Here is a 14,717-nt window from a genome sequence, read left to right as displayed (position 1 = left end):
GGGTTTTCTGTACTTGTTTGGCTCATTTTTAGTCCTCATGTCTTGGTGTCATGCCCAAACATTTGAAGGTAAAAAAAAACAATATTATAAATGATAGCCTTAACATCTTTATTTCCAATTGATGGAAGGACATAAGAACAGGACACGTTTTGTGGGTTTTGTTCATTTCAGTTTAGAAAGTACCACACAGTTATGACCCAGTTCTCCTCAGGCAGTGCTGCTTGGGGTGTTGTGTGATTTCAGCACACTCTGTCAGTCTAGTTTGCTGCTAAACAACATCAGACTTATTATTCTACTGTTTCAGATCTTGTTGTTTCGCCTCATAACAACAGGCGATGTGCTAGATTTTCAGTCCCACCAAGTTAACGCGCTCATCCTCATTTCTTTGTGGTTTGAGTCAGCCGCAGCGTGCTGCCGCTCAGGAGAAGAAGAGGTGGAGGTTGGTTATGAGCCAGACACTTGGAAGAGCAGATAAGTTCAGCCAAATTGGTTGCTATTCCTCCTGGTCCTATAAAGGTCATAGATTATTTAGCACCACTTTAAAGCCGTGGACTGATTACAAAGATCAAGCTTCCTTCTTGGTTTAAAAAAAAAAAAGTAGTTAAAATTAGGAGCATCTCGTTTTGTTTCGCCCACGAAAACATCCAATAAATACATGACTCTGCTTTTAATAGTCTTTAGATGAAAATCAAGTATTGAACCAGTATCTGACTAATGGCAGCAGAGCCAGTTTTCTGTCTGTGACAGCACTTGAGCGTAGGGCAGTTTGGCCTTTTCTTTGCTGTTGTTCAATGGTGTATCACTGAGGACTATCAGCTCCGAAGCCAACTCGAGCTCCCCTGACATTTTTGTGACATTTTACCGTCTGGATGTGACGGCTCTCGGTATGGCACAAGCTGTCCCATCTGCGGAGTCCCACGGGGTCCGGTCGCCATCTCGGTCTGCGCAGGCCTCAGCCTGGGAATACAGAGAGAGAGAGAGAGGTAGTTTACATGCAGGATGTGAGATCGTTTCTGCTGAAGTGGTACATGCTTATCTGCTGCTGGCTTTTACTGACAGGCACTGGAAGGGAACAGCAGTGAGCCCTGGGATGTTTTTTTTTTTTTTTGCTTTGTTTTTAGTTAGAAATGGAGGAGGAAAATTCTGTTCTCAAACAGAAAAAAACAATGAGAATACTGATCACTTAGAATATAGAATGACTGCTGCTGATATTTTTTAGCATTTGGGCAAATACCAGGTACAAACATTTCACTAAAAATGTATAGCCTTTTTTTTGCACTAGCAGCCATGAAATAGCGCAAATTGGAATTCCAAAAATAAACTTGCTTTAAGAAAACATGCCAAACTAAAAACACTCAAGTTTTTCAATAAGAATTTTTTTGGGCAAAAATGATGTGCTTTTTTTGGTCATATCAAAATTTGTGTATTTTGCAAAACTGCAATGGAAAAACTTTTTTCACATCAGCCAAATCATTTGAAACCGGATGTTACTACTGGCAGAAATGACAAAGAAGACAACAGGAAGTGGCAGGAGGATGAAGACAAGGCGTGACATTCTATGTTTATCAGTTCTATAAGTTTCAATACATTGATCTGTATCAGCTTGTCATGTTTTTATGGCCAAATTTCAGAGCTTTGAATACAGTAATGGGATTACTTCCCATTACTGTATTTGTATTTGCTGTTTTGTGTGTTCAAAGAGATTTAAAAAGTTGTCTTCATATAGATGTTTTTCTTTTCACTTAATTTTTGCCCTGGCACAAATATGATGGTTCGATTGCATTTCAGTCTAGTCAAATCATGAGCCCAGTGAAGCTGTGGAAGAGTCCAGCTGGAGGCGCTCTCTCAGTATTCATTTAATCAGAAGTCTGGTTGCTATAGGAGCAGAACAGATGGGTGGAAATTATTATCCTGGTATGTTAACAATGGTTCCCACCACCTTGCTTCATCGTTTTATTCTGTTCAGTTTTATTTTATTTTAATTTCATTGAGATCAAAAGTCCTTTAAAAGACAACCGCTGTGCAAATCGAAAAGTAAACCCTTGACAAACCAGAATACAACGGTTCTAACAGCTGCCAAGAGAACAATAATAACACTTTTTTTCTCCTGAAAATCATTTATGCATGTAAGTGTTTTTAGTTGAAGAAGGTTTTGTAGATCAGTCCATGACTGGGGTATATATGTAAAATGTATAAAATGATTACAATTGTTCATCATCTAAAACTGGAAAATATCATTCCTCTGACATAATGTTTCAGGCATTTTTTCTGCTGTGTATCCATCTGAAAGTCTGAAAAATGTATTTTATAAATCCAAAATAGTTTTTAAAAAAGACATAAATAGAAGCTAAGGGCATAAAAGGAAAAGACCTTCGCACTTAGGCGTTTCTCTTAATTGCTTTCAACATCATTTTACTCAAAAAGTCTTTTGTTAAAACTGTCCTATTTTTCTCATTTGTGCCCGGTTCCGGTCTGGTCACACTTTACAGCGACAAGCGTGTCCCTGCGGACCATTCTCCACTCACAGTTCCATTTAGAAATCAATCATCTATAAAAGAAAGTGTGCCAAAAAAGTTCCCCAACAGCAGATCTGCATCATTTAAGTCCAACAAATCGGATTTCTACCAAACAGTCTCAGGGAGAAACACACTGAAAATGGCCTCTGTGAAAATGTAGGAATTCATGCCGGCTGCAGTCTGTTTTCAGAAATATGAAGAAAAGCCTTAGTGCGGTCACTCTGCACAAGGAAATTCACAGCCATAATAACTACACTATATTTAAGGTGGTAATAATAGCCAGAAAACCCTTTACTAATAAGCCCAGTGTATTTGTGTAGCACATTTCAAGAAGAATTCAGTTATGATAAAAACATAACACAATAAACAGAATGATTTTGTGTGACCCCAAACTTCAATTCAAGAATTGTAAAAAAACAGTGGAGCTCCAGCAGACAGACACAATTTGTTTGTTTTTTTTAGGGGGGAGATTTTCACAGAATATTTAAAATCTTCAGAAAATGGAAAGTGAGCAAAATACAAAGATTGTCAAATGGCATTTTCAATCTCAGCAACATGAGCTTCTCCTTCCATTCACTGTTTTCACTCACGTCCGTCTCTGCCACGGCTTCTGGCACTTTGTCTTGGTCTCCCAGGAAACGGTGGGCTCTCCCCAGGTGGTCTGCACCGAGTACGAATGAACCCGCAGCTACGGCTGTTTGTCTACGGAAAGCCATCCAGCTCAAATATATGTGACTTTCAACACATCATGTAAGCAAAACGTAGTTGTACACAACACCTTGTCAAAGTGTTTATGTGTTAAATTCTCACATATTATTAACAGGTTGTCAACATGTTAAAGCTGCAGTATGTAACTTAAAAAAAAAAAAAGGATTTTCTATATTTGTTAAAATGTCACCATAATCCTGACGGTTTGAAACAGACAATCTGTGAGAAGATCGACCTCCTCCTCCCTGACCTTGCACCGCTCCCGGACAAAAACAGCCAATCAGAGCCAGGAGGCGGGTCTAACAAGGCAGCTCTTCATGTTAATTCAATATGTGGAAAGTGGCAAGTATGTGGTGAACGGGTTTGTTAACTTCCTCTGCTGCCATTGCTAAAGTTACAGGCAGACTAAAAATTTAAACCAGTGCAGAAAATCAGCATCATCGTTCACAACTTCTCCTCTTTGCTGATTGGTTGGCCTGGCTAGAATTCTACAAAGAAATCCATTTAGTGGGAGAAATCCCAGGCTGAGCTGTGAAGGGAGATTTGAAAGGAGCTGAATTCCACAGCAAAGCAGTGACCAGTCCACATCGTCACCAAAGTGCCTTCTAATATTTTCAGCTCATGCGGTTTGCTCTACCCACAGCTTGTATAGGCAGCCGCTCCGCCCCAAACCAGCACAAACCTCCTCTTTTCTGACTGTCTTTACCTCAATTTGATCCACCCGCTCCAGCATCGTTTGGAAATCAGGAGAATGTCTGGGGCAGGCCTGCGCCCGGCCCAGTCCGCTCTGCTCCGACATGCATGCATGAAAGGCACAAAAACACGAGGTGGTTTTGTGCCTTTCATTTCACACCAGTAAGACACGACTAAAAGCTTCCACATTTCCCTCCCCTGCCAGCCTCCGTCCTACATCTAAATGTGCAGTTAGTAGAAATGAATAGCTCAGCACAAGCATAGCTTCTTATTGGGTTTGGCTATACTCAATACGATAAAACAAACAAGGCATTATTATGTTTGTTTTATTGTCTCTAATGCAGAACTAAATCCACAAAACTGCCCATTATTTTGTTAGTGAAATGAGAAAACATGGAGATATAATTTAAACTTAAAGCACGGAGAGAATAGAATTGTCAGCTGATGCAACTGCACAATAAACCAACCTAAAAGCTGAACAGGGAGGAAAACTTTTTCATTTGTGCAAAATAAATCAAGTGTTGCAGATGAGAAGGTTTTTTTTCTTTTTGGTTTATTGCAGTTTTGAAAGTTGGGACCAAAAGGAGGAGGGAGAATTGATCAGATAAGCCTCTTACTGTGCTTCTGTTTCCTCAAAGCTCCACCGTTTTCACTCCCTTAACCAGAGAGAGAGTCACAAAGGGTCCTGACAATTTCCAGTTGTAAAAAACAAAAAGGAGAGACAATGCAAATGTGGTAATTCTGTGAGCAATGCAAATGCGGATTTGTTTTTCAGTTTTTTCCCCTTGTTGAAATAAAACTAAGTAGGACTCCAGAAAGCTGGGTTTTAGTTCCACATGTTTCTCATGAGAATTTAAGGTTTTGGACCAAAGTGATGTGTTTATATTTAGTGAAAGCTGCTATCAGACATTTTCCTGTACAAATATCGGTGTGCTTTAACAGAATGCTGAAATTTCCTTGGGAGCAGCAGGGGAGTCAGTGCAGTGAAGCGCTGCGGGTCGCTCAGCAGAAGACCACTGGGAGTAGTTTTTATTTAATGGGGTTGCAGCGTTGTCATCACCAAGAGGCACTTTCACATGACGGATCTGCACAAAACAAACACTTGACTGGGTTATTTTAACAACATTTGAAGCAAATCATAATAATGTGAAGTTGCTCTTCACGTTATGTAATCTGGAGATGCTTTGTCTTTTATTTTAAGATTCTGTTTAGTCTCAGTCAGACCAAAGGCAGTTTGGTCTGACTGAGACCAAATAAAATAAAAATTAAAAAAAATACCTTATTGATCCCAAAGGGTAATTAGAGGATTTATTCCTACAACACTGATAATCAACTGTAGCACTTTCTAAAATAACAATCCTGGTCTGTTTGGAGTTAATTAACTAATTTTCAGTTTGTCTCACTCTTTTGCAGGCACTTACATATAAAGATCTGTAAAGAGCCCTGAGATGACATTTTGTTGTAAAATGGTGCTAAAATTGAATTGACCCTTTTTCACCCGGAGTATCACACCGGTCTTCAACGACACGTCTAAAACTATTGGTCTCCCAACAGCCCAAGTCTTTTTCTACTTCAATATAGAAGATTCTTTGTTTTTTAAGCCATTTTTTAAAACTGAGACGTTATCATTTATCAACTCCTGGTTCCCTGTCATCAGGTCACAGACTTTAATCTCTTTTACCCCCTTTCCTTTTCAGTTTGGGTTTGGGCTTTTAGCATCACCGAAATTGAGAAATGTATAAAAACATCCATAATCAAGTCTGGGGACATTGTCAAGAGTTGCCAAAGAGAGATGATTTTGTGTTTGGAACACAAGTGCAAGGCGTATTACACTTCTTACAGATATTATGGCTGAAATATGTATATATCTCATGTAAATTCATGCTTTTTAATGTGTGAACAAACTTCTTTACATTGATTTTAATTGTATTTCTTATTTAATGGAAACACACCAATTGCGGAATTGTGTATATTTTTGCACATTAGCAGAGTATCAAAAAGATTTTGTGCATATTTGTAATGGAAACTCATGTACTGATGAAACAGGAAGACTCAGCACACTCTACCTGCCAAGACGTTCCTGAAGACATTGTTTTGAGTCCATGGTGGCGTCAGCCATATTCTTTGGGCAGCATGTTAGCTTTGTGCTAACATGCCACAGTTTGAAGATCCTTCAGTTTACCTTTAACTTGCTGCTGGTACATATGAATTCCTCCACAGTGAGAAAATACAGGACTTTCTGTTTTATTCTACTCTAAACTCCATCTTCTATACTAACACAACATGCTGTTAAGACCCTCGAGTAGTCACTTCTAACGTACATGCTAATACTCAATGCTAATACACATGTAGTGTGTATCCAGGACGCAGATGCAGTCAAACGCTCCTTCATTTGGCTCAGACACAGAGAAAAAGCCAGAAGTTAACCTGACTAGTTAACCTCCTGACTAAACAGGAGGATCGCTGGAATAGAGTGGTTATTGATTTGATGTGATGTGAGGACATCAACGGGCTTCTTGTACTGAAAGAGAACACAGAAAGTAAAAGATCAATTTTGTGCTGACAGCAAACAAGCGCGTTCCCCTCAGTGCTCCGGCTGTTTACTTCCTGTACAAGCTCCAGGCTTTCTCTCCTGGCCCCTCCAGTCTTCTGATCAAGGTTTTCTACTGAAAACATCTGAGTACATCTGAAAACTGTACTGAGTTCACAGCAGCCTGTCTCTGAAGAGCAGGAATGCTGTAACTTTGGACTGTTCCAAATCCCACCTGTAGACTACCTCTTCTCTAAGTTATTTTCTCTTTGACCAGTAAAATTTTCATCTTATTTTTCTTTCAGCTTGCATTTTATTTTTAACCCCCTGTTAGGTCTAAAGGACTTCAAGTTATATGTTTTGAAAAGTGCTCAGGAACTAAACCTTTACTTATTTACTTTCTTATAAAGCTCATCTCATAGGTGAACACACAAAATGTTACATTATGATGTACAGTATCACTTTCCCTCAGGTTTTGGACGTGATTGTGAGTTTCTCTAAACTTGCTGACCTTGGATATTTTGGTGAGTCTGCAGCTGTAGAATCTATTTATCATGCACAGACTGAAAACCTGCAGTGGAATTATTATTTTTTAACAGCTGCAGTTTTGATTGTATCATGATGTTTTATTCAATGCTGTGAAACTAACTGTCCCTTGAATAATTTTGATTCTTCTTCTTTGTTGTTATTACAGATTTTATGTTTACATGTACATTTGAAAGGCTGTATTTTTCTTTACGGACCTTTGAGTATTTTGCAGGCCAAATGTAAAAACCTGTGTTTGCTTGGTGACATGGTAGTCAGTCAAGGGTTAATTTGAGTGCTGCAAACACATCATCTACTCCTAGAGTCCATGACTGATTGTTTGACATCCACGACATGGCAGCAAGCCATGAAGGGAGAAACACTTTTTGAAGCTTGGCCACTCTTTGACATGTCAGGACAGAAAGTCAGAAACAGAAGAGGATCAACTTCCAACCGAGTAGTGTGTGCCATCATCGCAACACACTGATCACCACGGCCCAGTGTAGGAAAGTCCACAGGATTTGGTTTTCTCATTAATTGCTTATTCATTTAACTGTATTGATGCTCACTTCCAGTCATTTGCTAAAATCCTTTTCTTTTCTTTGCACTGTCGTTCATACTACTAATTAAATGCGATTGCAATCAGACTCCTGTGTGAATGGTTTACGACTCCAAAGCAACCAGCAGGTGCAGAAAAGTGTTGATGTCACACAGCAACAAACTATTTATGAAAGTAATAATGGCCGCCGCCGTCTATCGATGGATTTTAGAGTCGTTGATCAATGGCAGCCAACATGATCAGAACACAAAAGAAGCAAAAACCGATAGCAATGGCCTTTAGTGGAACAGTGACTGTAACTTCACTGCTTCACTGACACGGGCTTCTTTCAGAATTTCATAATCATAATTTTCAGCCATTGTTTATATCTGGCTTCCTCTGGCACAGAATTATGACGAACGTCTCATGTCACCGTCGTAAAAGTCAGAAGAAATGCAACATGTCTGTCCAACCTTCTTCCTTCTCTCCTGTATCAGATGGTAATCAGGAATGTGTGTTAAACACAGATTGACCACCAGAGTCTGATGAAATCTGGAAAACTACTTGACCTCTATCTGCTGAATAATTACATTGTGAACATGTATGGGGAAATGTTTCTTTCCCCAAGTTGAAAGCTTTCAAACTTTCAGTCTGAAAGCTGGATTTTATGTCTTTTGTTCTCAAAACTTTTAATACTTTTGCTTAGATTTATATTTTGAAAGCAGTACTTCATGTCTTTCTTCTCAAAACTTGTAATGGCTACACCATGGGGGGGATTATGGCAGAAAAATTCCCACATAAACATGTAGTCAATTCATGTCAGACTGACAAACAGATTGACTGGTAGATTAGCAAACATATGTTATGACTGTTTTGTAAATAATATGTCAGCATAAGTTAAAATCTACTTGACATATCTATGGTTCCAAGAAATGTTAAGCAGTAAAAAGTTAGTAAAAGCTTTAAGTTATCAGGCTGCTGAACTATGGAACTTTCTACTAGTTTGGATTCAGGAGTGAGACACCTTCTCTACCATCAGGATTAATAACATTCTCTTTTTCTCAGTAAAACTCCCAGGGATTTTGGAACACTTCAAAATGGTGGAGTTGCATGAGGCACCCACGCTCTCCTCCAACTAACTGGTCCACTGTGGAATTGGAGGCTGCAGAGAAGAGGGGCCTTGGTGGGCTTGTTCCACATTCTGGTGAGCGGTGAGGGAAAACGGTCTGACAGCAGGAGGAAAGGTGTCATCGCAGAAAGAGGTAGCCTGTCACAGTGGTCACACTTTACTGGGCCATTAACATAAATGTGCACCGGAAAAATAAAAAACACCTAAAGTTACATGGATAATGCATTTCTTTGAATTTTGTTGTATTTACAACAATCAGTATGGACAGAAGAAAATGGGTAGAGGTGATGAAAGGATCAAGCTTAATGCAGTCATGTATGGAAGAGGGATTTTAGGCTACAATAAACTTCATACTCATAAAGACAATAACACCAATAGCCCTGTCAAAGTACAGGACAGTTAGTCTCCATTTTTGCTCACAATTCACCGATCGAACTGCATCTCCCAGCATTCATAGTTTTATAACAACATTGCACTGATAGAATTGAATTTATAAGGATGCCTGGTTATTCCCTCCACATTTTAGACCAATAAAAAAAAGAGAGTTTTGTTCTGTGTCTGGGCAGAGCTATGTTAGTTCTGAATAGAATAGTGTAGACATTGTTTCATAACACTGGTTTAATGCTAGGTAGTTTAGATATAGGGTCCATCCATCCATCCATCTTCTTCCGCTTATCAGGGGTCGGGTCGCGGGGGTAGCAGCTTCAGAAGGGAGGCCCAGACTTCCCTCTCCCCGGCCACTTCTTCCAGCTCCTCCGGGGGAATCCCGAGGCGTCCCCAGGCCAGCTGAGAGACATAGTCCCTCCAGCGTGTCCTGGGTCTTCCCCGGGGCCTCCTCCCGGTGGGACGTACCGGAACACCTCACCAGGGAGGCGTCCAGGAGGCATCCTAACCAGATACCTGAGCCTCAACTGGCTCCTCTCCATGTGAAGGAGCAGCGGCTCTACTCTGAGTCCCTCCCGGATGACTGAGCTTCTCACCCTATCTCTAAGGGAGAGCCCAGCCACCCTGCAGAGAAAACCCATTTCGGCCGTTTGTATCCGCGATCTCGTTCTTTCGGTCATGACCCAAAGCTCATGACCATAGATGAGGGTGGGAACGTAGATCGACCGGTAAATCGAGAGCTTCGTTTTTTGGCTCAGCTCTCTCTTCACCACGACGGACCGGTACAGCGCCCGCTTGACAGCAGACGCTGCGCCAATCCGCCTGTCGATCTCCCGCTCCCTTCTTCCCCCATTCGTGAACAAGATCCCGAGATACTTAAACTCCTCCACTTGGGGCAGGACATCCCCCCTGACCCGGAGAAGGCACTCTACCCTTTTCCGGCTCAAGATATAGGGTTTATTAAATGTCTAAATGTTTTACTGTAAAGTTCAACTATTTTGTTAATATATTCTCATACTTATTAATAAAGTTCGTTGTACCTTTCTGGTGTACTAGCATTCACTCCTTCATAAGTTGTCCTGAGGGTATCAGGTCACCTAATAGGGATATTTTCAGGAGACCTGAATGTGTTTGGCTAATGATTCCTGATAATCAGGTGATGCACTGGACATGTTTAACTAAAGAAACGTTAACATTATTTATAATGTTGTTTGTTGTTGGGGTTTCTGGGTTTTTTCTCTCTTTCTGCAGATCCAGAGGCAGACTTCTATTTCTTATAATGTAAGAAAACAAGGAAAAGTAAACAAAGACTCTTGAAAATGTAAGTGCCACATTTAAACTTAATGGCAAAAGCAAACAAAATTACAGTATGTAATTAAATATTTTTGTGTTAGTTCCTGAAGATTAGTTCCTCTAAGATTATTTCTAAATAAAATGACAACCTAATGTGTCTGAATGTAAATACACATTATGCTTTTTGGATTTTTGTTTACTGAAAACGTAAAACTAAGTATAATCCTTCTTCCGCTTCAGGATTACACTCTTCTTTCTGCTTCTTTGTCTCATTAAAAATCATGTTAAACTCATTCAATAATGTTAGAAATGGCAAAAGCAGAAATTAATTAAAACAGCATTCTCCTGACCTCATTTGTGATTTTTGTAGGCCATTTTTAAACTTTAAAATGTTCAGTTTAACTGAGTGTGGAATGCATTTTGAAACCTTGTTAGTTTTTCAGTCGGTACAGGTTCTGTTGGGACTGAAGCTGAGACAGCTTGACTCTGGCCAGCTCGGCCTGGCAGAGCCGCGCCCTCTGTGGCTTCTCTGTGTCTCAGTTTTGTTCCTTTTACTAGGCCATATGTTTCCTTCTCACATTCAGTCTAACTCAACCTACATCTCAGTCTAACCACAGAACGTACCGTTAGACTGAAGATAAAAAATGTTTAGGTATCATTCTGACTTTTAGTGACAACTTTCAATGTTTTCAGAATTTATCCAGTGCAGGTCAAAGGTCAAATATACAGATTTGAGCTGATTTAGGATGTTCATTTGCATCTTCATAGCATCCATTTTTCAGAGCTGCTTTCACTGATTAGTTTTCTCTGGAGGAAAGAGAAAATAAATGGTCCGTTTTAATATAAATCCCTAACTTCTCAAAGAGCACATTAAGATTCACTTCTCTGGAAAGTATAGAGGAAGTGAAACCTTAATTCACTTCTAACGGGACAAACGTTGGTTCTTCTGATCAACAGAAAAGGGAGAAGAGAAAAAAACATGTTCTGAAAACAGAATATGAGCTTCAGAATGGGAAGTTCACAGATTTATGAAAGAGAAAGAACATAAAAATGATGATTAGATAAAGGAATTGGCAATCAGTCGGTTTCTTGTGATTTATAAGGGACTGAATATCGGAGGCCTGAAATTATAACGAGCCAAGAATCCTCTTTTCTGTCTCTTTTAGGGAGACATTTGTCTTCTATTTTTGAGCTGTCTCTGTCATAAATGAATTAAAGAAGTCTTTTTAGAACATAGACATAGACGGCTCAAAGGCTTTGTAGAGTAGAAGGTTCTGTGGTTCCTTTCAACTAAATCTTAAAGTCTTATAAATGTTAGAGCTGGATTATTAGATTATTTATTATAAACAAGGCAAGGGGGATTTTTAAGTCAGGAAAAAGAAAATAGTGCCTGGGTTACTTTTCAATTCTAAAACACAGACTTCTTCAGAGTATAAAGACTTATTTTCATGCCTGGTATTTAAAATGTTCTTGTTTTAAATCTAAAGAACTAGATGTTGTCTTGCCTCTATAAAAAGCCTGAGACTTTACTTCAATTCTCCAAGTACTGGAATCTTTGCCCCAAATTGTTTTCTTAAAATTTGAAAAAGACCACAAAAGTTAACATTTTATGTCCATTTAAATATATAATAGAAAAGCTAAAGGCTTTGACGGAGTCCGCTCCAATGGGTCAACCAGATCCTGATGCAGTATGGACTGAACAGCTTCATCCTCTTCCTCCTCTGCCACTTCCAAACTACAACTACCACAACTCTAAACGAGCGTAGAAACTCGACATCATCGTTCACGTCTCCTCCTTCGGTTTGCTAATTGACCAGGGTGAAATTCAGCTCAATGGGAGAAATCCCAGACAAAGCCCTGAAGGGAGATGAAATTTGAGCTGAACTGCATATCGGCGACAGCCAGGCTAGAACTGGGCATGTTGGCAGTTAAATGTGTCTTCCAATTCATATTCCACTGAATGTGGATCTTAAATTGTTTTTGTTGTGGGATTTTCACTGATTAATGTGGTTAATAAATGTGGAGCTTTGATTAGGTTAGCTAATTTCTGTTGTCACGATTGGTTGTAATTTTCTACTTTATGTCTCACCAGAAGTAGTTGTTTTTATTACTTTTTCCAAAAAGCCTTAAAAGGTCTTTCCTTTGTGTTTTATTCTTTATTTATATGACTGGACTTTATCATTAACGGAAAAATTGACATAAAATATGCCCCCAAAGCTGCTGCCAAGAGCCACAAACAGACCCCAGAAATGTGACGTTTTTCCAACGCTTGATTGTAACACAGCAGAATCTCCAAACCACTTCCTTTTTTTGGTGTTATATTTCAGTCAGCTCTTGAAAAATCTTAAATTTGATATGTTAAAACCTGCAGATAGCCTGTTACAATGGCAATTAATGTCTTCAACTAATGTAAGAATGAGTATCTATAGTTAATCTCACAAATAGTACAATTTCTATAACAGTTTTCCATTCTAATGTATATAAATGGATTTTTAAATACATTTCTATCTTGATCCCGGTCTTAGATCTCAATTATTATGGCCTTAAAGAGTCTTAAATTTGAGTTGGTGAGACTTAATAACCAGCAAAAATAATTATGTTTGAATAAATTTGCTTTGTCTTTTATGCTAAAAAAAAAAAGAGAGAAAAACTCTCATTTTCAGTCAAGAAGAAAAAACCCCAACTCTTTATTGTAAATCGTGTGGTTGTCGTAGGTAGATTTCCAGCCTTGCCAGCTGTGGGTAAACGTCCAGGCACCGTGGCGTGGATTCAGACCGTCTTCTCTCCGCTTCTCCGTGTCTTCGCTCTGTGCGATCCCCGCTAACCGGTAGGTGGAGCTTGTCTCCTTTGGCTTGAGAGAAGAGAGAGAAGGGGATGATTAAAGGCAGAAGAAAGACAGCAAGAGGAGAGGCAGGAAGGGATGGAGGAGAGGGAGACAGAGGGAGAGAGAGGGAGCAAGCGTCAGCACTCCATGTGTTAAAAGGGCAGATGGTAACGGCGGGGTAACTGAGGAGCAAAGCTCTCTGCCGGCCACAGAGCCAGAGATCAGCGGAGGGAGGGAGGGAGGAGCGCGAGCACATGCGGAGGAGAGGAGCATCTGAGAGGAAGCTGCACGCGCTGCTCTGACAGGAAGGACAGGACTGAGAGGGAGAAAGTAGACCTGCTCCATACTTAGACAAAGAGCGAGGAGAAACACCAGGGAACTGAGGAAGAGGAAGAAGAGGTGGAGATAGTTAGAGCAACTGCGAGACTGATCAATTTCACCAAGAAATTTAGACTCAGCGGAAAAGACACAGAGGGAGGGAGAGGGTAGTCAGCGACGGGGAAGGATTGATGAATAAGAGATGGATGAAAAGACTTAAAGAGAAATATTTAACTGGAGACAGGGACCTCTAGCAAATCCAGAAAAGACGGAGAAAGCATCCCAGAAAAGCCGAGGAGGAGCAGAGGGTGAAATATTTACGAGGACCCGGGCGCTGAAAGGAGGGAGTCGGAGCTGGAGAGGAACTTCCAAAAAACTTGGAGAAGAGAGAGAATAAATCAGTGCAAGCAGGGAGGAAAACCGAGCTGCTCCTCCTCTTCTCCGTCTACTTCCTAATAAAAGCCAACGAGCAGGAGAAGCGCAGCAGAAGGAAGAGAAGGAAGTTTCAAGATTTGGAAAAAAAAGAGCTAGATAGATATTTAACCTCATGAAAGTCGACTTTATCCAATGGCGTGCTACTACATCGTGATCAGTTCCACCCACCTGCGTGACGGACAGCTGAGGAGCATCAAGGGGGTTTTCAGGGGACCAATAGGAGCCAGCGGCCAGAGGAACACGGTAAGGCCTCGCGCTTACTTTGCTCTCCCTCCGTTAACCTGCAGAGATGAACTGGATCCGGTTGAACTCCGGGCTGCGTTCACCTGACGTAAATCCACGCTAATCCGGAACGCACGCGCGTCTTAGTTTTCTTTCTTTTTTAAAATTTATTTCTTCACCTGCCGGGAAATCATTACCTCTTAATTATCATTACTTAAACCCCTCCCACTCACTTGATTGTCAGGTTCTTAATCATTCTTTGAGAGGAGTTAATTAATTGCCATTTCCATTAGGGTTAATTGAGAGGCAGGAAGATCCAGATGGGGATGGGTCCCCTGTCACCGGAGAGATCCTCTCGCTCTTCCTACCCTAAGCCATGTGTAACAGTCTGTACACGCACTCTTTCAGGTGTATAATTCGGCAGTTAACATAAATATACTAAAGTAATGCGTTGAATGTATGCCACGCTTTATGCTTAAACCGAAAAAATTCTAACCGCACTTAATTAATCTCTTGATGTAAATTAGTGGAGAGGAATATCTGTGGAGTCATGGAGCTGCGGGGGAGGATTTGAACCAAAGAAATGAGTCACACTCCTTACT

At 40.3% G+C, this 14,717-nt stretch overlaps 1 protein-coding gene and 2 long non-coding RNA genes across 4 annotated transcripts in view; 1 reads left to right on the top strand and 2 right to left on the bottom strand.

Annotated features, from left to right (window-relative positions):
- Window positions 1–652: 652 nt before the first annotated feature.
- Window positions 653–5,153, bottom strand: LOC114138164 (uncharacterized). The gene is made up of 2 exons (XR_003594167.1): window positions 3,107–5,153; window positions 653–957 (listed from the first exon to the last, which is right to left on the bottom strand). It is a non-coding gene; the product is annotated as an uncharacterized LOC114138164 (long non-coding RNA).
- Window positions 5,154–12,967: 7,814 nt separating this feature from the next.
- On the bottom strand, window positions 12,968–13,893 carry LOC114138502 (uncharacterized). 2 transcript variants are annotated; one of them, XR_003594224.1, is made up of 2 exons: window positions 13,780–13,893; window positions 12,968–13,167 (listed from the first exon to the last, which is right to left on the bottom strand). It is a non-coding gene; the product is annotated as an uncharacterized LOC114138502 (long non-coding RNA). The 2 variants fall into 2 exon arrangements; XR_003594223.1 differs by having other exon boundaries at window positions 13,707–13,855.
- The window catches only part of LOC114138501 (uncharacterized), a 91,915-nt gene continuing 90,391 nt past the window's right edge, over window positions 13,194–14,717 (top strand). Inside the window, exon 1 of the mRNA XM_028007812.1 lies at window positions 13,194–14,136. Within this exon, the coding sequence (XP_027863613.1) occupies window positions 14,026–14,136 (111 nt within the window). The 5' untranslated portion in view covers window positions 13,194–14,025. The remainder of the gene's footprint in view (window positions 14,137–14,717) is intronic.

The sequence above is a fragment of the Xiphophorus couchianus genome, chromosome 22 (assembly GCF_001444195.1).
Source record: "Xiphophorus couchianus chromosome 22, X_couchianus-1.0, whole genome shotgun sequence".
In the NCBI taxonomy this organism is placed as follows: domain Eukaryota; kingdom Metazoa; phylum Chordata; class Actinopteri; order Cyprinodontiformes; family Poeciliidae; genus Xiphophorus; species Xiphophorus couchianus.
This window is presented reverse-complemented; position numbering and strand designations above follow the sequence as displayed.